Source organism: Phascolarctos cinereus, unplaced genomic scaffold (genome assembly GCF_003287225.1).
Source record: "Phascolarctos cinereus isolate Bilbo 61053 unplaced genomic scaffold, phaCin_HiC Scaffold_5;HRSCAF=322, whole genome shotgun sequence".
Taxonomy (NCBI): domain Eukaryota; kingdom Metazoa; phylum Chordata; class Mammalia; order Diprotodontia; family Phascolarctidae; genus Phascolarctos; species Phascolarctos cinereus.
Genome location: NW_027555958.1, coordinates 186,773,494 through 186,800,975, shown reverse-complemented (window position 1 = coordinate 186,800,975; position 27,482 = coordinate 186,773,494). Strand labels below are relative to the sequence as shown.

Below are 27,482 nucleotides of genomic sequence, written 5' to 3'. Positions count from 1 at the left end.
GAGACTATGAAAGAAAAAAATAATAGAAAAAAGCCAAATAAAGTACATGGGTACAGTTTAAAAGATTCAGTTTAAACTTCACCAAATTAATGAATGGGGAAAAAACCCAACAACGTGAAAGCCAATTAACTGAAATACAGGATTGAGCATATTAACAATATGCTCATAATATAAAAGACATTATCAGAGACATAACCACAAAAAGAAATAGGTTGGTTCTTTAGAGAACAAAGGATAACAAATGAGTAGCCTAGGTACTATACTGAAAAACACACAATGGTAAGAGACATAGAAGAAGATTCCCATCTCATTAGATGGACCCCCTACATAGAATTTATGGGAAGACATGGGCAAGAATTTCAGTAGCAAGTATGGATGGTATTGGAGGGAGTACTTACATGAATGTTATCACAGATTCATTGAACTCCTCTCTCTCTCTCTCTCTCTCTCTCTCTCTCTCTCTCTCTCTCTCTCTCTTCTCTCTCTCTCTCTTTCTCTCTCCTGTTTCCTTCTCTCTCTCTATCTCCTCTCTCCCTCCTTCCTTTCCTTCCCATCCCCCCCCCCCACCATTCTCATTGGGAGTGAGGGAACTCAGCTCAACTAAGAGAGAGAGAATCTTACATCTCACCCCAAAAGGAATTCCCCAAGTCTCCAGTATGGTGGGGTTAGGGATATGACACTGCTAGATCTTCTCATGTCAGCTTCTTCACAGTCTTTTCCTTCAGCAGCCAGAAATGAGGTTGGTCTCTTCCATATTTCTAAAAGCCAGAAGCACTTGAAGTGACTGTCATATTCAAAGACTGAAGAGAATGATGATCCCAAAGATACTCCAGGCAGTTCCAGAGAGACCAGAGCTCCCCTCTCTCCCACTCTCACTATCCTGAAAGTAGAAGAGAGGCAAGGAGGTATGATATTGAGGTAGAGAGATGAAATAGGAACCCAGGAGACCTGCATCTGAATTCCCAGTCCCACACTTGTTAGCTGTATGACCAAGTCACATTAATTCTCTGAGGGTTGGTTTCTTCATTTGTAAAATGGGACATGATAACTCCATTTTATAGGGTTGTTTGGGGAAAAGCACTTCATAAGTCTTAAAGTGTTATAGAAATGTGGATTATTTTAATTGTATTGCTGCTTTGTGATGCTTGTGAATGCCTGTCATTTTTCAATGAAGATTATTTTCTTCATGCCACATAAATAATCTATTATGCTTGTTCTGTGAATGCTTGAATTTTTAAATAACAAGCCTCCAACTTTTTTAATAGCAGATTCCTAGTATTTTGCCCTAAAATTCTGTTTTCATCCTGTTTTGATGATAGTGACTTGTTAACTGATAATTACTTCAGCCCTACATTGTATTCACTTTATCTTATCAGAGGTGCTGAGGTACATCTTAGTATGTTAGTAAGATCTAGAAAGATTAATCTGAGGAAAACCAAATATGCTCTTTAATATTTTCTAATATTAGAAAGCATATTTGCTAAACAATATATGATTTGTTTCAACAAGCTTTATTCATTTTTAATTATTTATAATACTTCCTAGCATGTTAGTAAGTATATTGAAACTTACCATGTTAAACTGGATTCTTCCATATTATGGTATAGTAAATTAGGCTGGTTGGCAAGCATTTTGTCTTTATGACCTCTAGTTTCCTATATAGAAAATTAATATTTGAGTATAATAAAACAACAATATAGCTGTGTTTTCACTGTTTTAACCTTGGAAATAGATGCGTCTTTAGGACTATGAAAATTCATTAGTTGGCAAAATTTGCAAATTTCCCAGCCGTGTTTACCAGTGTTACCTCATTCTGTCTGCACTATCTTTTATTACATTTTATTTGCTCAGGCTAAGTGCCAATATGGAAACTCCCAATTACTTTCCCTTTTCTCCTCCCCCTCCCCCCCAACACACTTTATCTTTTTAACCTGTTTTGAAGTAAGGGAGGAAAAAATAGTTGAGAGCAGGGACATGGGATTGCAGATAAATGAATTGTATACACAAAAAACCCAGCAATAAACATTTTGTGTGTGTAGGATAGTAAATAGATTAGTTTGAGTAGAGTAACAAGAAATAAGCTTGGTGACTTTATCAGTACATTTCTAGAACCCCAAGAAAGTTTAGATGTATTGATGGTTTCCTTTTAAATAGAAAGCAGTCATAGGGGAAAATATGATACATTGGAAAGAACACTGTATTTGGAATCAGAGGGCCTCTGCCCTTTACTAGTTATGTGACCTTGGGGGCAAATTTGTTTCTTCTCTCTAGGACCAAGATTTCACATCTGCAAAATGAGAAGGTTAGAAGATCACCTGTAAGCTTCTTTCTGGTGCTGAATTTGTCCTTTGGGCCTCCTAGAAATTATACTTTAATTCGATTTCACTAGTTATAGCAAGGGTGGCTAGGTGGTACAGTGGATAGAGCATTGGGCCTGGAGTCAGGAAGACTCATCTTCCTGGGTTCAAATCTGGCAGCAAGAAAAAATTTTAGAAATCAATCAACAAGCATTTATTAAATAACTACCATGTGACAGAGACTATATTAGGTCCTAGGAATGCAAAAACCCAAAATAAATAGTCCCTGTCCTCAAAGAGCTTACCTTCTATTGGAAGACATAACGTATATGTGTATTTATTATAAAGTGATAGAGTTGGTGGGGGTCAGGAAAGGTGTTATATAGGAGGTGGTATTTAAAAACCTGCTCTAAACTCCTATGTTGATGCTTCATGATTTTGTGGAGGTGATCCTGGATTCTGGTGTTGTGAGAATTGTCCCTCATGTAACATGGGGGTATCATTATTGCTTGAAAGGAGGCAGAATAGACCTTTAGCCTCTTCTCCCTCTACCCTTTCCCAAGGGAGACTTTAATTCCTCCTAGAAGGGAAAGCAGGAGTTTGGGGCTGGAGGCCCTCCTGCTGTCTTTAGAAAAAGGAGATACTAGGCTAGAATAGTAACTCTATGCTGCCTTGAATATTGGTAGTTTGGGGATGAAGTTTTCAAGTTCAAGTTAACTTTTAATCACTGTTGATTATTAGGAAGAACAAGTTTTATAATCAAGGCTTGACCTCTTTCCCACCGAATACAAGTTCCACAATGAATGTATAACACTTAGTCAAGAAACCAATTTATCCATTCATTTATCTATATATATCTATATATCTTCATGATGGAGACTGCCAGCTTCCTTCGTGTCAGCTTCTTCCCAAAGTCTTATTTTCTGTTTAGCAACCTGAAGCAGCATTGATATCTTCCATGTTCTTCTATCTTGACTCTGGAAGCCAGAAATGCCTGAAATCTGAAGAAACTCAGCAACTTGAAGGAAATTTGGAGAAGACTTGAAGAGCTCCGAAAAAACTGAAGAGACTCATTTGAAGGTGTCTCTTGCTCTTGCTAGATCTGCCCCGCCTCGCATACCGGCATGGGCATTGCTCTTTACCAAAAAGAAGGCCCCAAACCAATGAGTTTTGGGACTAGGGCTACAGTGGAAAGCCCTGCTAGTAGCATGAAAGCTTAAATAGATCCTAGAGCTTTTCTAGTTGGAAACACATTGGGTTTTGCTTTGATGGAGCTGCCTCTACCAATGAAATAACTTATCTTTGAAGTACTGCTGGGATGAAGTAATTCTAGAAATGTGGCTCACTTCATTTTTGTTTAAGTGTTTCTTAAGGCCAACAGTGAGGATTAAATTGAAAAAAAATTAGATTGCTTTTTTTCTGAATCTGTTTTATGTAAATTTTCATCAGTCTTCCCTTAAATTATTTGTTAGAATCCCTTTTTCCTCTCCAGAAGTTGTGATGTTAATAACCACATGGAGGCACCAGAGAGTAACAAAGGTTGCTCCTGCATCCTAAAAGACCCACACAGCAGCTCCTGCCTTCCTGCTCCCCTTTCCTACCCCTGAAATTATTTTCTCCTGTTGCTATGTTTCAGAATCTTTGCCCATCTGCTCATTCTGTATTTAGGCAGTGGCAGCAGCTGGTGTTTGGGCTTCAGTGGCTGCCACTGGATAATGTATTTTGCCCTGCGGCTGAGAGAGAGTTTATGTACACTTTAAGAAATTAAAAGCTTCAAGGTTGAAACATAGCCATTTAAAACTTTGACTAAAATCACATAGTCATGTCGATTTTTACACCTTAATCCTTTCCAAAAATCTAGTGACAATATCCAGTACTTTACTTTGCTAAATTCTAATACCTGATTTATATTCCCCCCCTTCATTCTCTTGTGTGATTGTTTTTCTTTTTAAAATCTTGTGCTTATAGCTATTGGGGATAATTTTTAATCTGGAAGATTACAAACTTGGGAAAATACTGTCATTTAATTCACTGTTCATTTATTTTAGTGAAGTGATGCCAAGTTAGCTTTGTTTAGAGAGCATGTTTATGTGAATGAACATCAGCCAGTTCAATTTGCCTAACTTGGTCCTTGTTGAAAAGCATAGATGAAAGTGGATTAATTAGTAAAGGAAGCCAAGTATATAAAAAATGGAGAAACTGGCCATTAGTGGTTAAACACAGTAGTGGGTTGCTAATTTGCACTGATGTGAAGCTTATGAAAAAAATTATCACAATTTGCATATTATTGAGAAAAAAGGGAAATCTTAAGGCATTTAGAAAAAAATGCATGATTTGTTTTGACAGGTGTGCTTAATTTGTAATTATTTTCAGCACTATTAGGAAATGTACTAAAGTATGTTTTTTATGGATTTTACAAAAACATTATTCCATTGCGGTTCCTAACTCGAGGCCAGAAAATGTGATGAATTCATTGTTTTGAAGCATTGTGGAGAGAAATAGGTTAATTATAGTAGAGTCTTTGAGTTGTGTGTTTATATATTGCATCTTGAAAAATCAGTCTCTTGAGTTCTGTCATTGGGAAAATACTAAGTCTTTAGTAGTTTTTTTTGCATAATTTAAAAGACAATTTATGTATAAATTTGAGCTGGAAAGAGTTTAGTTTTTAATTAAGATGAATACTGTGCAATTTTCAGTAGCTGCACCACAGTTTGGGATATTTTATTAATCTATATTTCTTTTGTGAAAGGGCAGACTAAGAATATTTGACCCTCTAAAATGGAGACAACTTAAAAACACTTTAAATATCATGATTATCTAGATAGAAATTCATTTCTGTTCTGTCACCATGTTGCTTGCATGCAAGTATAATAGATGAATTGGACTTTCAAAATGTACATTTTATAGGCAGCAGACTTGAGTTAGGGATACTTTAAGTGGCAAATGGTATGAAGCTGACAATAATTGAGCCTGGGTCCTTGGACTCTATCTATACATGGTATATAAATAAATCATAATTAAAAAAACCTAACATTTGAATAGCACATTGATTTGCAAAGCACTGTGCAAATAATAGCTGAGATTTAGTCATGTCAACAAATATTTATTAAGCCTTTTCTATGTGTCAGGCATTATGCTAAGCACTGGGGATACAAAAAAAGATAAAAACAGTTCCTGCATCAAAGGACCTCACTGTCTAATGGGGGAGACAACACGCAAACAACTGTGTACAAACAGGATGTCTGTCTGTCTCTTATAGTATTTTATTCATTATTTCATTTGATCCTTGCAATGACTCTGTGAAGTATGTAAGATAAAAATTATTTAACAGATTAGGAAACTGAGGTGCAAAGTGGCAAAGTGACTTCTGAATAAATATGCTCATGAAGCTAGTCAGTGGCATAGATGGAACTTATGCCCAATTTTTTTTTTGGCTCAAGTACTCTTTTTGCTATACTCTTTTTGTTATACTGAAGTTACAGGTAGAGCATGTAAAACAGTGCGAGTAAACAAGTTGTGGTATATGAAAGTAATAGAATGCTATTGTGCCATAAGAAATGATAAGCAGGTGGATTTCAGAAAAAAAAAACCTGGAAAGACTTACAGGAACTGATGATGAGTGAAGTGAGCAGAACCAGGAGAATATTGTACACAGTCACAGTAACCCTGTGCAATGATCAACTGTGATTGACTTAGTTCTTCTTAGCAATACAGTGATCCAAGACAGTTGTGAAAGATTCATGATGAAAAATGCTATCCACAACCAGAGGAAGAACTATGGAGTCTGAAGGCAGATCTAAGCATGTTATTTTCACTTTTTTGTGGCTTTTCCCCTTTGTTCTGTTTCTTCTTTTACAGCATGACTAATGTGGAAATATTTTTCCATGATTGCACATGTATAACCTATATTACATTGCTTACCATCTTGGGGTAGGGGAGGGAAATAAGGGAGAGAAAAAATTTGGGAACTCAAAATCTTATAAAAATGAATGTTGAAAATTATCTTTACATGGAATCAGAAAAAAATAAAATACTATTTACAAAAAAAAAATGAGATGGGGCCTTATGCCCCACAAGTTCCAGACATGAAAGAAAGATCGTGATGATCGGTATTTTAAATGATAGGAAATTAATCAGAAAAATAGAATGGATAGATACCTGGGAGCCCCAGGGTAGGTAGGAAGTAAAAAAAAAAGATCATAAATCTTTTGCTGTATATAGGACATCTTTTATTGACGGAATTGGTGCTAAGATGTTTTTAAACTGTGTGAAATTTAGGTGTCATTTTAAAGAACATTACTAGCCTTTGAAATATGTCCTCTGTTTCTCTGAGGGTGGACAACCTCTTCCTTCATAAGTCCAAGTCTTTCCGTATTTTTCCAAGTCCACCACTCATCATTTCCTACACCATGCTTTTTGAGGCATTCTTCTCCTCATTGGCTTTTTGGACCTCTTTTACCATTTGGCCTAGTCTGTTTTTTAAGGTGTTATTTTCTTCAGTATTTTTTGTGTCTCCTTTACCAAGCTGTTGACACTTTTCTCATTATTTTCTTGCATCACTCATTTCTCTTCCCATTTTCCCTTTACTTCTCTTACTTGATTTTCAAAATCCTTTTTGAGCTCTTCCATGGCCTGAGGCCAATTCGTATTTTTTTTTGGGAGTCTTTGGATGTAGGAGCTTTGACTTTGTTGTGTTCTTCTGAGTGTGTGTTTTGATCTTTCTTGTCACCATAGGAACTTTTTATAGTCAAGAGTTTTTTCCCTTGTTTGCTCATTTTCCCAGACTATTACTTGACTTTTAACTCTTTGTTAAGGTAGGGCTCTGCTTCCTAGGTAGAGGGTACACTGTCCCAAACTTCAGGGGTTTTCTGCAGCTGTTTCCAGAAATACTTCTAGGGACCTGCAAGTTTTCAGTTGTTCCAAAATGGTATGATTTAAAGAGAGGCATTATCTACTCTCCTGGCCTGTGCTCTGGTTTGTGAGTGACCACAAGCACTCTTTTCTGCCCTGGAACTGTGAAGAGGAATCCCTGTCCACTGTGGCTACAAGCTTTGGTCTATTAGTGTATGTCCTTGCCCTGGACTGCCACTCAGGACTTAGACCTAGATACAAGTATGGGCGATGCAACAGACTCCTGCCTCAGTGCTGAGAAAAAGACCCCTGTAATCTCCTTCTGACCAGTTGTTCAATCCTGTTACCATCTATGGGCTGAGAGCTCTGGAAGCAGCAGCTGCTGCTGTCACTGCTGATTCAATCACTCCCAAGGCCTGCTGTTGGTTTGCTATGGCCAGGGCTGTGCTGGCATGGCCTGCAATGGATTGCACTCCACTCTCACTCAGGTGTGACAGACCTTTCCTGCTGACCTTCCAAGTTGTCTTGGGCTGGAAATTTGTTGCACTTCCTCTTTTTGTGGTTTCTGTTGCTCTAGAAATTGTTTAGAGTCATTTTAAAAGGTATTTGGAGGGGTTTGGGGAAGAGCTCAGACGAGTCCCTGCCTTTACTCTGCCATCTTGGCTATGCCACCTCTGCCATGTTGGCTCTGCCTGATATAAATTCTTAAAGGCAGAAATAAATGAGTGCATTTCCTTATGGGGGTTGGTACAGAAGACACCTTGTGTAAATATAGTGTGTTCACTTCAGGTTATAGTTAGTAGTGTAGTTTGTGTTTGTGATAATGAATATTCTGAGATAAGGATGGAAAAACATTGATTTGGAGAGGAGAGAAACTGGAAGTAGGAAGATATACTTCTGTTACACTGTTAGATTATCTTCTTGAGAGGTGACAAAGGCCTGAACTAAGGTGATAACCGTGTGAATGGAGAAAAGAGGACAGATGCAAGAGCTTTTTTGTAGGTAGAATCAATGGGACTTTGTAACTGATTGGATGTGGGGGCAGTGGTGAGATAGTGGGAATAGTCAAGGATGGATTTTGAGGTTAGAAATCTGTGTTCATAGTGGTTGCTGGTACCCTCTTCAGAAATATTTTTGAAAGCCTTTCTTCTGGTCTCTTGCAGGATTGTTGTTTTCCAGTGAGATTATTAAATTTAACCACTGTGTTGCAGAGTTTGAACCTTGGAGTTTTTTTTTCTGGAAGTTATCTGTGAATTGTTTTGATTGGCACTTTGATTTCTGTGTTCAGAAATTCTGGGCAATTTTCTTTTATTATTTATAGCATTATAGTATTTAAGTTTTTTGACTTGACATGTTCTTCTAGGAGACCTGTAACCCTTAAACTGTCTCTATACATCCTGCCAATAATTCTGCTTTCACAAATCTTATTTTTCTTTTTAAGCCAAGCCATTCAAGGACATTTTGTTGTGGCTTCATGTTCTCTTGGGAATCCACAGGATTCTCTGTCTCATCAGACATTGGCTCATTTTTCTTTGTCTTGCAATATTCATAGATCTCTGGACTCTCTTATCTGATCTGGAAGACGTATTTCCTTCCTTATTAATATCTTCCTTGTTGACTTACCCACTTATAATCAGTGTCTTTTATTGTATTTTATTCCTCCTGAGATCTTTGGTAATTTTAGTCTTTTTTCTCTTAAAGACCCTTTTTGCCTACTTTCTGACTTATGTCCCTTTTAAGTCTTGTCTCTGTAGGGGCTGGACCTCAAAGACATCTTAGCCTCCACTCTCTTTCCCTCAGGCTTAGTGGAGTGTGAAACAGCCCTTACACACATATGCCCTGCCACTAGTTCCCTCCCTCTATTCCTCAGTTCTTTGGCTGCCACACTGCTATCTCATTCTTGGCAAGTTTCTGCCTTTTGAATTTTCTAGACTCTTGGAGTAGGGGGTGAAGGTGATTGATAGAGTTGAGTTATATTGTGACTCACTGAGCTGTGCAGGAAGAATATGGTAGGTGTTAAGGCAGGGTGCAGATTAAGTGTAGTCTTCTTTGCTTCTGTTGTTGTTGTTTAGTTGTTTTAGTCATGTTGAATTCTTTGTGGTAAGGAAATTGAGGCAAACAGGGTTAAGTGACTTGCCCAGGGTCAGACAGCTAGTAAGTGTATGAGGCTGGAATTGAACTCAGGTCTTCCTGACTCCAGGCCTGGTACTCTATCCATTGTGCTACCTAGCCACTTCTTCTTCTCTGCTGCTAGTTCATTGAATCTTATTTGCTTTCTTGGTGTCTTAGTCTAAGGAGATAGGTTAAATTGCTTTATATCCTGAGCATAATTCCTAAGAAGTTTTAGAAATTTTGAGAATTAGATAGAATGTCTAGTCTTCCATCTTGTTGAACATGTGAACTAGAACTGCCCCTCTACAGAGAAAAGCAATTTGGAGAGGCAGCTAGGTGGCATAGTGGATAGAGCACCGGCCAGAAGTCAGGAGGACCTGAGTTCAAATCAGGCCTCAAACCAAACACTTGACACTTACTAGCTGTATGACCCTGGGCAAGTCACTTAACCCCAATTGCCTAAAAAAAATTAATTAAAAAAAAGCAATTTGGATAATGACCTGGGGATATGAACTTAGTTTTAGATGTTTTGGGTTTGATGTGTTATTGTATTATCCACCAGGAGATAGCTAACATGCAGTTGGCAATGTGGAAATGGAGTTCGGAAATGAGTTAAGGGCTGCATATGGATTTGGAGTTGTTTTATTAGAAATGGTAATTGAATCTGTGTGAACCTATGAGAATATATATACAGATGAGAAAGTATGCCTGGACAGAACCCTGGGAGATAACTACATGATAGAGGATGGGAGACAGATGATGCTGCTGCAGTAAAGAAGACTGAGAAGAATGAGTCATTTAGGTAGAAGAACTAGGATGAAGTACCTGTAAGGAAGCCAAGGAAATCATCTTTCTAGGAGAGAATAGGTGCTCATTAGTGTTCAAAAGATATAGAAAGGTCAAGAAGTACTTATGGATTGAAGAAAGATAATTGGAGATAGGAGAGTAATGAAATGTTATTGTTGATTAAAAGGCGAATTTGAGGAATTCAGACAAATAGAAAACTTTGTTTAAACTGATACGGAGTGACATAAATAGTACCAAGGGAACTTGGTGACTAATATGTGAATACAAGAATATAAATGAAGAGATTATTAAATGGATGTCAAACTGGACATATATTTCAATCAGAATTATACAATTTTGCATTTGCAGGGTACTTAGAGCTTGTTAGTTCAACGTTTTCATTTCACTCAATGATTCAAAAATTGAGTACCAGAAAGGTTAAATGATTTGTAATAAGGTAGCATAGCTAGAACTAGAACCCAAATTTCTTGGGAGCATTAAAGCACTTTATAAATGTAAATTGCTGTTGTTATTAATAAAATACTTTAATTGCTACAACTGTATAAGGTAGGCAATGTATTATTAAAACCATTTTATGGATTAGATAACTGAGGATCAGAAAAGTGAAAAATTTACTCACATTGCAGATGGTAGTGCTGAGATTTTTGTACCCAGGTCTTTTGACTCTTAAGTACAGTGCATTTTCCCTTTACTTTACTCATAGTTAAAACTAGAATGTCAACTAATTTGAATTTTAATGACAAAAACTGAGAGAATGAATTAAAATAAATTTAGAGGACCTTAGAAATGACTAAAAACTAAAACAATTCAGGCAGAGATTCAGTGGCTTGTGAGTATAATCCTCTACAGAAAAGGTTGCAGTTTCTCAGAATAATCTTTGATCTCTCCAAAAACATAACAGGAGGAAAGTTTCCAGTTTATGAATGACTTAGTTTTAAAAATTTGGTAGTGAGATGTTTTGGGATTCCAAATGCATTTCTCCATGGAAATGTTATATGCAAGTTATATATGAGTTAGCTTGATGTAATGGCAAGAATACTGTACTTAGAATCAGAACACATCTTGGTTTAAATCCTGCTCCTTACAATGGTTGTGTAACCATGAGCAAGTTGCTTAATCTCCTAGTCTTAGTTTAGTCATTTTTAAGATGATAATAGTATCTACCATACTGTTATGAAGATCAAATAAAATAATATATCTGAAGTCCATTGTAAACCTTGAAATACTGTGAAAATGTCTTCTTTTTATTATTACTTATATTAGGGCCTCTAGGCAACCTGAAAATTTTTCTAAAGTCATGCATAACATAGCTGGACCATAGTACTCACAGAATTTGGTCACTGTTTATAATATTTCATTGGGAAAATGCCTTTTGAATTACATCTTGGGATTCCAAAAACTGGTATAACTCTTTTCTCTCTTCCCCTACTGCAGAAATAGGAAGGTGATGGGGAATATCTATTAAGCATAGCCCCTAAAGCTTTGACTCTAACTGAGCCCATTTCCCAAGGCACAAAAGCCACCTCTGGTTACTTTGAAAGGGTTTAAGAGAAATTGAGAGGTGGTGGGTGGGGGAAAGGGTCCTAGGATATAGTGGGATGGTATCATTCGTGGAACGGTTTCTTTCACACTCAAAATGAGTCTCTATCTAAGGTGGCTCTTCGTTTGTAAGATTCATAAGTATAGTAGTCATAATGTAGTTGACTTGAGGGAGAGTATAGCTTCTAACATCCTGTCTAAATCAGTTCCCTTCAGCAGAAGATGGGAATAGAATCCTTATTTAGCCAAGCTTTCAAAAAAGTAACTCTCTCGACTTATGAGCTAATTATTTGAACTATTAGAGTTTGATCAAGTTAGCACCAATTTGTTCCCCTATAGTCCATTCCCATACAGTTGCTTGATCTACTCTTCCTAGAACATTACTTTGTCTTGCCATTTTCATTCTTAAGAATATAATATAAAACAGTAAAAGCCTGATATGAAAGGGCCTCATTATTTGCTTCCTTCTTATTTACCAGTACAGTAATCATATTTTCCAAATGGAAAATAAGGTCATTTGGTCTGACAGCAGATTTTCCCTTTTGCAAAGTCTTGTTAGAAATGCTTTCTTTTCTTGAAATGAGAACTGCCCCTTAAAATATGGGATCAATGGCCCATGACTATGCAGGCTTGTTCAAGTCAGATCAATTTCCTTATTTCCCATACACTCATTTCCACTTGTTTGTCTTTGCTTATACTTTCCTTTTCTGTGTGGAATGCCTTTCCACTTTTCCTTTCTGTCTGTATTAATTGAAAGCCATTATTCCTTTAAATTTCCTACATTCCCAGCTCAATTCTCACACTGTCCCTGAATTTATTATATGAGCTGGTTATTCCACCTCCTCTCTCTTTTTCTGACCTATAATAGCAGTTCTTTATATTGTACAACGTTGGCTTGTATTTTCTAGCTAGCTTTTTAGCTCATTCAGAACAGGTATCAAGTTTTCAACTTATTTTTTATTCTCAATAGTACCTTGTATAGTTTCTGTGCATATTGTAAACTCTTAATAAGTAAATATTGATTGACTGCATCTTCTGGCATCATATCATCCAATTTAAAAATGTGGAATGAGGCTTTGCCTTCAAATATGTTTTTCAGAGGAATATTTTACTCTTTTGGAGAGTGACATTTAGCTACAAACGCCATATTTTTTTTTAGCATTTCATGCGTAATTATAGGAACTTGAATTATTGAAAAAAAATATGAAATCTAGCATTTTATATCTGGCATCTGCTGCTGAGAATACTAACAACTTATTTTATCAGAGGGATAAAAAAGAGAATTATTTACAGATTTCCCTGCTTCATTCTATATATAGAATTCAATATTTTAAAATCAAATTAGAAAAAGGAAAAATTCCATTTTTACAATTTTCCTATTTAGTTATATCACCTTGACAGAGAATAAAAGACTTGATTGACCTTATTATCACATCAATTCACTAGATAGGAATTTGGATTTTTTTTTCCCGTTGTTGCTCCTTTTTTAGCAGGATGAGGTAAGACCTATAAGCAAAGGAAACAGTTTTTAGAATCAGTCATTAACTGTTTCTTCCCTGGAAACACCCTCCTTGGTTATACTCTGTTGTAATTGTGGTACAGTTGTAATTTCCCTCTTTAAAAGATTGTAAGCCAAGAACATTCTATAAGGTAATGTGTGCTTTTGAAAAAAAAGCATTCTAGACTAGAAATAAATTATCAACAAAGTGCAATTTCAGAGTCCAGCTGCTTTTTGTTCCATGTAAACTCAAGGAAGTAAATGAAGACAATATTTTTTCCCATACCGTCTCCAGATTCAAAGTAGTTCTCTGGGATAGGTCAGAATAAAGTATTTTTGAGTAATCATATTTTAAGGTAATATTGGTAACAATAAGGTAATTTTAATAGATTTGGGAATTTGAGACCTATTTTATGTTGTTAGGATCAAATAGAGGATTCCATTTGCATGAAATGCTGAAGATTTCATAGCTGAAGACTTGAAATGCAAATTGTGCATCTTCTAACTTGTTGGTGTATATAACTGTGTCCTCCCCAGGCTTCTCTAGCTATAGTTAACAAGGAAAGGTGTATGCAATTTAAAAATCTTTTGACTTATGAAAATTTATGAAAAGAGATTATTGGTAACTTCAGAGAGAATAATTTCAGTAGAATGATGAATTCAGAAGCTTTAGACCATTTAGTAGAGTGAGAGGAAAGGAAATGAAAGTAGAGATTAAAGATTGCTTTTTCAATGAGTTTAGCTGAAGAAAGGTGAGATACAGACTTTTAGGTATAGTGGATCTAATGAAGGTATTGTTAATGGATGGGGCAACCTGAGTGTGTTTTTTTAGCATCCAGGAAAGAGCCACTAAATAAGGAAATGTTGAAGGACACACACACACACACACACACACACACACTCTCTCTCTCTCACACAGAGAGACAGAGAGAGATAGAGACAGAGACAGAAACAGAGAGAGAGAGAGAGTGCGCTATCATGTCCCTCTTAAGTCTTCTTTTAAACATCTTCAATTTCTTTAGCTGATCCTCCTATAACTTAATGTTAAGGCCATTCACCATATTAGTTGCCTTCATCTAGACACTCTTCAACTTACTGATTTAGCACTAGAAATAATCTAGTCCCATTCCACTTTTATAGATGAGAAAACTGAGAGGTGAGGTGACTTCTCTAAAGCCACATGTGTAGCAAGTGGCACGAATGAGAATTGAGCCTAGATCTCCTGGCTCCAGATTGAGTATTTTTTCTAGTTTCCTATGATGGCTCCATAATGACCTTCCTAAGATGTCTCCAGAACTGAACCCAATGCTCTGAGTGTAGTCTGACCCGGGTAGAGTATGCTGGGGCTATCAATTCCCTTATTTTGAACACTATGCCTTTCCCAGTCTTTGAAATACTATTTTTTTTCTCCCTGTCACATCATACTGAACTCACATTGAGCTTGTTGTTCAGTCATTCAGTTGTGTCTTACTCTTTGTGACCTTGTGGACCCCACTGTTCATGGGGTTTTCTTGGCAAAGATACTGGAATGGTTTGACATTTTCTTCTCTAGTGGATTAAGGCAAGCAGGTTAAAGCACTTGCTTAGAGTCACACAGCTAATAATTGTCTGAGGCTGGATTTGAACTCAGGTCTTCCTGACCCCAGGCGCAGAGCACTATTCACTGAGCCACCTTGCTGTGCCTCTACATTGAACTTAGAGTCTTCTAAAACTCCCAAATCCTTTTCACACTAATTTCTGCATAAGCCACACTTCCTACATCTTATATTTGGTAAGTTAACTTTTGAACTTAAACTTCATCCCTTTGGATTTGGCCCAGTGTTGGAGCCTGATGAGATATTTTTGAATCCTGATTGGGTCATTCAACATGTTAGCTAGTTTTCTCATATTTGTATCATCTTCAGATTTGATAAACATGCATTTATGCCTTTATTCTAGTCATTAAAAATGTCAGACAACATAGCCAAGCACACATTCTTGGAGAGTACTCTACTGGAGACCTCTTTCCAACTTGACATCAAACTATTACTGACTACTTTCTGGGTGCTGTGATTCAATGAGTTCTGTATCAACCTAATTTTAGTCTTACCTAGCCTATATCCCTCTATCTTTTCCACAAAAATAGTATTAGATATTTTATCAGATGTTTTACTAAAATTGAAGTAAACTACATCTACAAAATTTCCCTATCTAACCAGTCTAGTAACTCTATCAGAAAAAGAAATGAAGTCAGTATAGAATAATTTGTTCTTCATTATCTTATATTCACTAACAACAATTATAATAATATATTCTAGAATTTTGCCAGGAATATTTGCCAACCTTTTTAGTCTTTACTGGTTTATTGTTTGGACACTTAATTCTAATCTTTTTTTTTTTTAATTGAAATGTGATTTGTCCTTAGTTCTCGAAGAGGACCATGACCTCAGGGAGATGATGACATGACTTGCAGTTGCTTTGATTTGAGTGACAGAAGGCTGTGTGTACAAAGTAATCAGCCACATTTTCTCTGCCAAAGCCATATGAGTCCAGTGGCCAGATATCCATCAGGATGACTGGAGATGGCCCAGGATGCAATGGGAGACTTTGGCTCTTTTAAACTAAGGTCTTTTCAGATTCTCACTTTGAGTGAGGCAATGCCCATTCTGTCTGTGCATCAGGGCATATGAAGATTGGCTGAAGAGACTGGGCGTGTTTATTGTAAAGAAAACTAGTTAAGGGAGTCATGACAATTGTCTTCAAGCATTTGAAGGGCTATAATGTAGAGGAGGTATTAAGCCTTGTTTTATTTGGGCCCAGAGGCAGAATCAGAAACAATAAGCAACTAGGTCTTGCTATCAGGAAAAACTTTGTAATAATCAGAGCTGTTCAAAAGAGGAATGAATGGGCTACCTGGGTTCTCTCTCCTTGGAGTTAAGTCCACTGCAGTTAAGCAGTAGCAAGATGATCACTTAGGTATATTAAAATGGGAATTCCTTTTGTTTATGAGTTGGGCTAGATTAGGGGTAGGGAACCTGTGGCCTCAAGACCACATGTGTCCCTCTAGGTCCTCAAGTACAGCCCTTTGACTGAATCCAAACTTTGCAGGAAATTTTGGCTTGAGCTTCCACTGGTTGGGTTCCCTCCATAGTCAGAGGGCCAATGACTAGCACCCCAATTCCATTTAATTTTAATTGAGATAACATTTTGCTTGATCCATTCTTGAAAGACTTCTGCTTGCCATGAGCTTGCAAAAAGTCACTGATAATGTCTCAAGTAATAGCAATTGCTAGTTCTTTTAGTATCTGAAAATTTAGTTATTGGAGCTTGGTGGCCTGAACTCATTGGGCCACATGATCACTTTCCATCTCCTCACTTCAGTATCAAATCCAGATACCAACACGAAGTAGTTAAAAGAGGTAGAGGGGAAAGTAAATTTGGGGAAAGCTTTTTGTGAGACTCACTTAAACTATATGATTCCAAGACCTTTAACAGATGAAACTGAAAGGAGGCCAACAAATAGATACAAAATGTAATGGTTGTAACAGTATTTCTTCTCATTGATTACATTACTGTCATCACATTTGCATTCTGATAACTCATTATCTGAGACTATTTGTGGAATTGACCATGGCTTTTTGCAAGATGAAGTTAGAAGAATGAGTAGCTGGATCTAACTATGGAAACATGGAAAAATCTATACTACAGAAAATTAAATTTTAAGGTACTTATAGATCAGTTTTCAATATTTCTCGAAGAAGGGACGATGCCAAAAGCATGAAGAAAATTAATGATGGAATTATTACCTGAAAAAGTCACTGAGAGAACATCAATAGCTATTTATATCCCTGTATTTTCATCTTCATAAAAATGTATGCTTGCATGGTTTATGTACATATCAAGAACAGGACTTGGCAGGAAATATGTCAAAATAGTGACATACACGTTTTTCCTGTTACCCTTGGCTCATCATTTTGGTACTTGCAAAAACCTTAACTGGAAATTTAACTTATTTTAGTGAATCAGACATCTTTCATAATTGTTGTATTGGTTGATATTGACGGGACTGTCATTAAACTTTTTCTGTTTATAAATTACATGATAAATTACTATTTCAATGGAAATAAATATTTTGACGTTTTATGATGAAGTTTAAAAAATATTCTTGCACAAATATCAAGGGGAAAAAATTGTCTTTTTTTACCCCCCTCCCCAATATTTATTTAGTGGAACAAGTGCCTGTGGAGCCATATTATATCCCATTGTCCCAAGCTGAAGTGCTACAGGAAGGGAGTGATGTTACTCTAGTGGCTTGGGGGACTCAGGTAAGTAAGGTTCTTCTTGAAACAAACTCAATTTTAATAACAATATTCTAATGGTGATGCCCTGTGATTCATAGAATAGCATAATCTTTGAGTATTTAAAAATATCCTGGGTCACTAAAGTCATTGAAATGACACATATTCATGTAATCTATACTGCAACATATTATTAAGAAACAATTTATGTGGCGAAAAGTCACATAAAATATGATATAAAAGGAAAATCTGCCTGGAAAAAGATATGGTGGAGGCATGTGGTAAAAAAGATAACAGAAAGACATTCCACATGCCTAATGGGTCTCTATATAATTTCAGGAAACCAAGAAGTGGATTTGTACCACAGTAGTTAGCATCCCTGTGGAGAATTTACAGGAGGATATGGATAGATGATGCCTGGAATGAGAAGGCTTGCTATATACACCATTGAAAAGCATCACAGCTCCATTTAAGAATATAAATACAAGATAATCTTTGTCATCATTATATCCAAAATTAGAGTAATTTATTAACTCTTCCTTTTGTAGCATGTAGCATATACAACTTCAGTTGTCCATGATATTGTTTTCTATTAAGAGGGACTTAGGGATAGAAAAATCCCAGCCTGTTGCTGACATATGAAAAAAAAAACCCTCTTTGGACAGAAAGTAACTATCTTTCAAAGAAGTGGTTTCGCTGCACCATTACTTGGTATGGAGATATTTGAAAAGCAAAAAGATTTTTAATAACTATCTAATAAGTTGTATTTAATTTAGTGAGTCTGGTAGTTTGGATGACATTCTTTTGTCTCTCATCACAGTATTAAAATTGGCCCGTTCACCCAGTGGAATTACCTTCTGTGGAAATATAATTCTCTCTATGTTTTTGCATAAGTGGAAATTAATTTTTGATGTAGTTCTAATCAATTTTCATTTAGATTGTGAAGTATTCACATTAGTAGTGTAGTATTATTTTAAAACAATATGAAATATTGTTTTACATTCATTTCATGACTTATTATGTTTGAAATTTTGCTTCTTAGATTCTTTTTATGAAAACTTAAGAAGTTAATTATTTAGAGTACTCTAAGTAATGTTACCTGTGTTTCCATTATCATCATGTGAACAATTACTAATGATTCCATTGTGTGGTTTGAATTTTAGTTTTTATTGCTTCAGACTAATTGTGAAAATTTTTTTAAATGAATAATTCTCATGACAGACCTAAAGTAGCATTAAGTAATTTGAGGGAGAATACCACAGATTTTCAGATATTCGGATGCCTTTTCCCATTTCAGGTTCATGTGATCAGAGAAGTAGCAAGCATGGCTCAAGAAAAATTGGGAGTTTCTTGTGAAGTAATTGACTTGAAGACTATTCTACCTTGGGATATAGATACAGTTTGTAAGGTAAAAATAGCTAATTTACTAGTGTTGCTAATGTTAGAAAAATATGATTGATTGCCATTGACATCAAACCTTGGCAAATGTTGTGAGTCAGTGAAAAATAATCATTTTGAAATTAACTTTTGAGAATCTTTTTATAGTCCTATTGATTTTCCATAGATGGCCCACTTAGAATAGAGTATTGGAATATGGCAAATAAGATGAGAAATTCAAATGCTGATGCTTACAGGTTCCCTCCTGTGTTTTAGCCTACACAGACTTAGCACAAAAATGTGAAAGGTTCATGGAAAAGAAGGAGGTTTTAGTTATCCCTGGTGCTGTACTTGATGTGTGATTCTATTAGTCTTGGTCCCAGGGTGAATGTTACATCTTTGTGATTCATTCTGCTCCTATTAATTTTTTTTCTTTTTGTGAAAGCAGCCATTTAGAATGTGTCTACTTGGACTGACACTGTTCTTGATTGCTTTTAGGTTTAAGATGCTTTGCCGTTTTAAGAGTGTGATTTAGTCTTCATTAACCTTATTAGACCCAATGAGTCTCACAGTTGTGACTGCTCATATGAATTTACAGTACATTTGTTTCCCTCAGTTGATAGAAATAAGATAAATGTAATGTTCCTTTTTGTAATTTTTAATGAATATTTTATGAATTCAATTTAGATAGTAATGACAATTATTGCTTGTTTTTCATTGTTATGGAAAATTAATATTGGGATTAAGGATATTAAATCTTAATTCTAGCTCCTTTCCTTCTGACTTAGACTTTTTTTTTTAACTTCAATAAGGTACTTTCGAAGTTGGTTATATTAAAATCACTTGCTGATATTACTGCTTTGAGTCTCATAAATGGTATTGTCAGATGGAGTCTTGTTCTATAATTTAGGAAATGATCTACTTTAAATCCATTAAACTTTATTAAAATGAATGTTTTTGTAGTGACAATACCTGAATGTGGCATAATTACAAATTGTTTCAGAAATCATCTGTATTCATTTTTGTAACTACTATGATTAAGATCAATTTACAAAAATATGAAAAAAAAACCCAACCTGCTTCCTTACAGTCTACCTAAGTCAGATGTGGGTTTCCTTCAGGGGGCTTCAGAAATTTTCATTTGTGTCACAGCTGCTTCTAATAGCTGTTGCTCTGATGGCTTTGACATAGCGTTCTGAGTTTAAAGGGTAGAGCTATGCTGTAGCATAGTTTACTCCCACACATGCTAAAATTTGAATTTGTGTTCCTTTATGGGCAAATGTCATTCTTTCATAGGGTGGTGGATCCTGCAGATGTGAAGGAATAACAAAAATGGAACTAGAAAAATGCCCTGCATTGATTTGGGCTTCTTGGTGCTGATGAAAACTTAAATGTTCTGTATCCCTATGCACTGGCTTATGCCCCTGGGGATGGGGGTAGGGGAAGGAAAACACTGCATTAAAATTTGGCAAATGTTTTTATTTTCTTGCCAGATTTTGTTTGTTGGCTGTCTAGGCTTTATTTTTGTGTGATCATGGAACAGACTACTGATTTTTGTAGTGAAGGCTTCTTCTTACTTAGGGTAAAGAAAAGAAGACTAAATTGAACACTTGTACTGTGTGAGGTTAAGATATATTGAACATTAGACTTAGAGTGTTCTGGTGCTGTTTTGGACAGAGCAAATGAATGAAAAATCATTTATTAAGCTCTTCCTGTGTGTAAAAAAAAACCTGTGCTAAATTCTGTGAAAATACAAAAGCAAAACAATCTCTTCCCTTCATGAACTAGTTCACTTTCTGTTAGGGGGAAATAGCACATACAGGAAACTGATGGCTAGAGATGGTTATTTTGGTTTTGAAATTTATAGGGATGGTGAGTAGAGCCTTCATGTTATTTTTTTCCCCCAGTGACTGATGAGTTGTGACAGTGAAAGTCAGGATGTCCTTTCTTGACAAACATGGAGGCTAGTTGATCTGACTTTTCAGATCCTGGCATAAGTCATAGGTTTGTTTTTTCTCTAGTAAGAGATATGAAATGAAGCAGTACTTTTTCTAATAAAATTAATCAGGCATCTGGATTAATTTCAGTTATAGAAAAAGAGGAAGGACAAGAAGATTTTAACACCAGACTCTTGTCTAATGGTTATTAAGCCCTTTAGCCATACTTCCATTAATACTACATTCCTAATGAGTAATTTCAGAAATATTTATGTAATCACTTTGTTGTTTTTACTTCTTTTAAATTTTTCTCTTCCCCCTTCACCTGCCTCCCTGCTTTTTAAAAAGTCAAGTCAGACCCTCAGCTTTTTCTTGAAGAAAAGAGCTGTTATTTATTTAATATTCAATACAAATATTGAGTATTTTTGGAAAGCCAAATCAGGGAAAATTTACTAAGGTGAAAATAACTTAAAAATATATGTAAGCTTTTTGTACACAGATTATAACTATTGGGGGCAGTTGTGTAATTGGTTTAGTTTAACCTTTATTTAATGTTTCCAAAGTACAGTGCTGGCAGTTGAGATGTTTTAGAAATATATGTTCAGACTTGTTGCCAAAGCCTGGAAGCATTGCTTATCTCCCTTTTATAGTTCTGTTGTATTTGTGGGCATGTTTTATTTGTTGTTAGTGTTTTTTCAAGTAGCAGCCTCTCTCATCCATTTGGGTTTATAAAGTACTCCTATTATAACAACTCTGTGAAATGAGTAGTGCAATTATTATTAACATTTTATAGATGAGGAAACTGAGGCTGATAGGTTAAGTGATCCCTAGTTAATTGTTAAATATTGGATTCAAGATTTAAATTTTGGGATCTGACTACAAACCCCATTCTCTCAACTCTACCAGACCCATGTCTCTTGTGTAATTTAAGACCAATTTTTCTGGCATGTGGAGTTGTGTGTAAAGTAAGCCTCTTTATTCCCAGATACTCCTTAATGAATTAATTTACTTCAATTCCACAAAAAGAGATTAAGTACCTATCATGTTTTGTTGCTAGAGTACAGTGCAGGAAGTTTTAGCACATGAACTTTGTGATAATTTGTTTTGGCAATTCAGAGGGGTTTTTTTTTTTTTTGCTTACTTAATATTCTTATCAGTGTTCCATACAGGTAAGGTTGCTGCGTAGCAGAGAATGGGGAAAGTGTTATTATGATTTTAAAAATTACAGTTTTGTGTTAATTTTAGAGTTTGCCAGTTTCAAAGGTCCTTATTTACTTTGACATGACAACATAAGATTGATCACTTATAATTTTGGAGTTTTCTATTGTTTGTCTGATGCTGACCCAAAGTCTGATAAAGTGTCAGTTCTGTGTGCTTTGGTATCCTTTTTACCTTTGAAGTTATAAAAGGTGAAATGGAGACCTTTGTGGCTTCCAATTTCTGATTTCTTTGAAAATTGCTCCCTTAGTGTTGATTTTCATATTGTTTACCTTGTAAAAGCATTTAACATCATAATAACAAAAATTAGGGAATATTGAAATTGAAACTTCCTGGATTAAAAAAATTTTTTTGTTTTGTATTGTAAAACCAACTGCTTCTTCCTTGAAAGGTTGTTGTGTTTCAGTTTGTCACACACGATCATTTTTTAAAGATTGACTTTTTAAAAAATCTCGTGTCATTTGTGCAGCTTTTAGATTATATTTCTAGTGATTTACTTAAGTTACGTCCTTTTCTTTTTTAAGAAACGTTGGATTGCTTTATTGTAGTACATATGGGGTGACTGTCAGTACTTCCTATTTCTTTGCCATTTCTGTGCATGCCTATAAATCCATACTTGTCACTTAAACAGGTGAATTAAACCACCTTGTTTAGGGATATCATTGAAAGAGATAGTCTGTTCTTTGTAATTGCATTTTTTAAGGGAATGAGTAAAAGAGTCTTTATTTAATTATTTTTTTGGGGGTGGGAGGCAATTGGGGTTAAGTGACTTGCCCAAGATTACACAGCTAGTAAATGTCTGAGGCTGAATTTGAACTCAGGTTCTCCTCACTCCAGGGCTAGTTCTCTATCCACTGTGCCACCTAGCTGCCCCATAACTACATTTTAAAAAGTGTAATAAAGATAAAAATGCATGAATAAAAAAATGCCTGCCTTATAACAGTTTTTATTCTTTGAAAAGAGAAAAAAAATCCACATATATATAGTGATGTGGTCTCATTTTTGTGATGTCTTGAATTTCCTTCTGAAACTGTAATTCTGGATGCCAACTTATTTATACACGCACACACACGCACATACACATGTATATTTCTAATATGGATATAAACTAATATATAATAATTTCTAATAACCTACAGAAATGGATCTGTGGATATGGTTAGATATTCATAGGCCTATATGTGTATAGGTATATTTTTAAAGGCTAGCTTGATTTTCTGGGAACAACAGAAACAAAAACTAGTTTGTTTTTTTTTAAGAGCCATAGTAAAAGTCAAGAGGTAGTAAGCATGGTCTGGTGGAATAAAGAGTGATATCCAATGAGGCTGGAAAGATCGGTTGGAATCAGTTTGTGAGTTTGTGAAAAGCCTTAAAAGCTAAACAGAAGAGTATTTTTATCCCAGAGGAACTAGGAAACCACTGCAATTTGTTGAGTAGGTGAGTCATATGGTCAGATGTGTGCTTAGAGAAAATTACTTTGGCAACATTGTGCAGGATGAACTAGGGTGGTGAAAGATCATGTGCTCTTTGAGTTAAAATTTTTGTGCTAAAAAAAAGCTTGAGCTAAAACTTTTTGTGGTTAAAAATTAAAATATTAAGCGAGTTTTATTTTGGGTTATTCATTTATATCTTTTTTTTTTTTTGCTTGTGCTTTGATGTGCCCACTCTCATTTGGAAGTTACTTGGGAAAGCATAAATTATTTTCTTAGAAATATGCGAGCTTTTTGGTAAAAGAAAAGGCTGATAGAAGAATGCTTCCCTTCTTTGCCACCTAAGTAGTTATGAATTGTCACAGGGATAACATCAAAAGAATATATGATCCTGTAGGAAAGTAGGGATTTGATATTAGCTCTGTTACTTTTTGCTCCTTCCTTCACTTGATTCCTTCCTTATTATCACAGGAAGAACAAGCCATTTATATAGTACCTTATGATTTACTCATAATAATCCTTTTACTGGTGGAGTAAGAATTAATAAAATCATAATAGAAAGTCACATTTGTATATGTAAGGGGTAGGTGTTGCTGAACAGTGAGGGGTAAGTCCAAACAGCATTCAAAATAGACTCTCTGCTGCCAAAGTATGTGTTGAGGTTGGTGAACTGCTTCTAAAAGTGTGGAGGGCTTGGCTGTCCGCTATAGAACATATGTATGTTTTTGGTGACTTTTTAGAATTGTGAAAATAAAGGCTTTTCAATTGGCTGCTGAGCTAAAACTGTGTGTGTATAAAAGGAATAGGCTATATCACTTTGGAAAAGTTATTTGATATTAATTGGCTATTGATGATATCAAGGATTGGTTAACCTGATATTGGGGCAAATAACTTTAGGGAGAATATACCAGAGGGAGGACTGGTCTTTGGCAGCCTAGTCCTGGGAGCGTGTGCATTGAGCACTCACTGCCTGCTTCCAGCCCATGAGAGGGTTAAGTGAGCTGCCTCTGGAAGCTTGAGATGATGTGAAGAGGGGCCTGATTCTCTGCTTCTCCCTTTCTATATGTCTCTTTTATAAGTCTCTCAGGAATCACTTCTCTCTCACATATGCAGTTCACAGCATCACAGGACTGTCCTTGAACAAGGAGTTCACCAAACCATTCTAAACTCATGTGCTCCAGCAGGTTAGTTCACTGATATTTGACTGGCTATATTTCCTTCCTCAGAGTTCTAGGGGTACTCCCAGAGGGCAGTGGGATTCTTTTGATTCTATCTGCTCAAGTCTTTCCCCACAATATCACCCATCAGTGATAAGTGCCCTAGTATAATTGGCCTCTGTCAGTATCTCTTTAATATCACTTATCCAGTTAATGTCTCATCAACATTAGTTAATAATCATTTAATATAGTTAGATTTTACAAAGTAATATTTATTGGAAAGATATGGCAAGAACTAAAGTACAAAAACATCCCCTGAAATTGAGCATCTTATTCCCTATAGCACCTTAATCCCTGGGCACAAACTTAAAGTGGGTGCTACCAACACTTCCACCACTGGGTTCGTATCTGGGTATGGCATAGCCACTGGATGAGCCTCTTTCTCTTGCTTGCAAGGCATTGTTGCCAGGTAGATCCACTGCTGGGGTTGCTCATATGGGTTACTTTTCGGGTCTGGCACCTTGCCAGGCTTGGCTGCTGGATTCCTGTGGTTCTTCCAACTTTTTGAGATCTTGGAGAGCTCTGTGCCAAAGGAGAAAATGACACAAGCAGGAGATAACCTCATCCTAGACACAGGACTGCCTATGAGGCCATGTGCTCACTGACTAGCCTGGTGGTTGCCAATTCCCTATCTCTTGGAGCTCAAACAGTTGGCCTTGTTGCCAGCAGGAAGGAGATTTGGCCTGTTTGTTCCTTTGGTTAGTCCTTAGTCCTCACTCAGCAGCCAGTTGAAAGACTTGTCATTATCGTGCAGTAAGTGGATGGGACATAGTCACAGAATATCTTTGCATTTTCTGAAGTAGAGGGTAGGAGCCTCCATTAGTGCTTGTCCAGGAGCAGACTTCTCAAGCATTCTCATGTAGATACCAAGCAGAACTTATTGCTCATGCTCCTAGGATTAGGGCCTTGGTGGCCAATTCTTCATTACTCCCTTATGACTACATTATCCCGCTCTGTGAATTGTGCAATTTTTGTATTATTCCTCTTTTACAGATGAAGAAACAGGCTCAGGGAGATAAAATGATTTGCCTGTGATCACACAGCTCATAAGTATAAGAGCTGGGAGAGAAACCAGGTAATATGATAAAACATATTGCCTTAAAATTTAACATATTATTATGGCTCATTATATAATCTTAATATATTTATGGTCTATAATGTCTAGAATACAAATAATTTAATCTTTTTAATCAATCATGCTGAGGTCATACATTTATTACCTACACAGTGTATAGGATGGATTGATATCATTTTTTAAGAGGAATTGTTTTATTTTGCCTTTAGAGATTCTATGGTGGAAAAGGTCTGAACTTTTTATAGTTTTTTTGACTTTTAATACTTCATTACTTCAAGTTATTTTCTATTGCTTTGGCCTTTGCTTATTTGTTATTAGTATTTACATTTTTGTTTGTATGTTATTTGTTAATGAAACATCTCTTGACAAGTATGCCTAGCAAAGATAGAAAGCAAGAAAAATGAACAAGCAATAAAATAAAAATAGATTCTGAACTATTTTTATTGACTTAACAACAGTAATTGAATAGTAGCTATATAAAAAAGACTATTCTGCCTCTTAGATTAGAGCTATATTAACCACTAGAGGCCTCTCTTAGACCAAAATAGGTGACTGATTCTTGCTTTTTGCATTTGTTGATGACTGCTTATCACTAGTAAAGAATATTTTGTATTCTAATCCTGAATACATTCTACAATAGTGCCGTATGCTTCTAAGGTACTTTTTAATGCTGTTTAAATATCTTGACATAATTTGTATTTTTTTTTTCAGTATGGCAAAGCAAATGATATTACCTGTTGGACTAATATTTTTTAAAGTGCCTGTAGTTAAAACATATAATCTAAAAACCGATGACCATGGGAAAATCATGTCTCTTTGACAGTAAAATATTGTTTTGGTTTAAAATTTTTTTTATTGATTTAACGTGGTGGATTGAGTCACCATATTCTGTTTAATTATATTTTAAGACTACAATAAAATTATTTAAAATTTGATGATAAGGATTTTTCTGTGCGCTATTTAATGAGTAAATAGTTGCCTGTGTTTTATCTAAAATAAAAAACAGATAACACTGTTGTTAGCAGTAATTCCATCTGTTAACACTAAGTGTTATTATTTAGAAATCTGATAAAATATACGACATTTTTAGGTTGAATTTGTTTCAGAGGGTAGCCTGATGTTACAGATAAGATGGTTGGTGAGCAACATCATCCTTTTCTACACTTTGAGACTGATTTAGTCACATGTATTAATCTACTTAGATACGGAATCTTGGGCTCTTTCTCCGCTCTTGGTCAAGGTAATCTTCTAGCTACCTCTACTGTACTGTTAAAAACCTTAGCCTGAAAAGATCCCCCCATTGCATCCTGGGCCATCTCCAGTTGTCCTAATCAATATCTGGCCACTGGACCCAGGTGGTTGGTTCTGGAGGAGAAAATGAGGCTGGTGACTTAGCATAGCTCTCCCTCACTTAAATCTAATTCATTTGCATCTTATGGCATCACCTCCCTGATGTCATAGTCTTCTTCAAGAACAAAGGACAAACAGCGACAACTCTACTGTGGAGAGGGAAGTTAAGACCAAAATGATTAGTGGTTGGTACAACAAGAATAGGTCTGAAAGCAGTTCGATATTATGATAGGAAGTTGGTTACGTTTTTAAGCTCCTAATAGTGGTCCATAGTAAGTTTTTTGTTGCTTTTGATATAACGACATTTTTCTTTTTTAAAATGTTTTTTACAGTAACATTCTCTGCTGTAAAAGCTTCATTACGACTTTAGGCATATCTTTGGAGATATTGTGAGTTTGGTTCCAGACCACTGCAATAAAATGAATATCAGAATAAAGAATCACACTTTTTTTTGTTTCCCAGTACTTATAAAAGTTATACTACACTGTAGCCTATTA

General features: G+C 35.8%; 1 protein-coding gene across 1 annotated transcript in view; it reads left to right on the top strand.

The window, feature by feature from the left end:
* The window catches only part of BCKDHB (branched chain keto acid dehydrogenase E1 subunit beta), a 157,972-nt gene that overhangs the window by 64,220 nt on the left and 66,270 nt on the right, over positions 1–27,482 (top strand). Inside the window, exons 7-8 of the mRNA XM_020975510.2 lie at positions 17,311–17,408; positions 18,679–18,789. Of these exons, the coding sequence (XP_020831169.1) occupies positions 17,311–17,408; positions 18,679–18,789 (209 nt within the window). The remainder of the gene's footprint in view (positions 1–17,310; positions 17,409–18,678; positions 18,790–27,482) is intronic.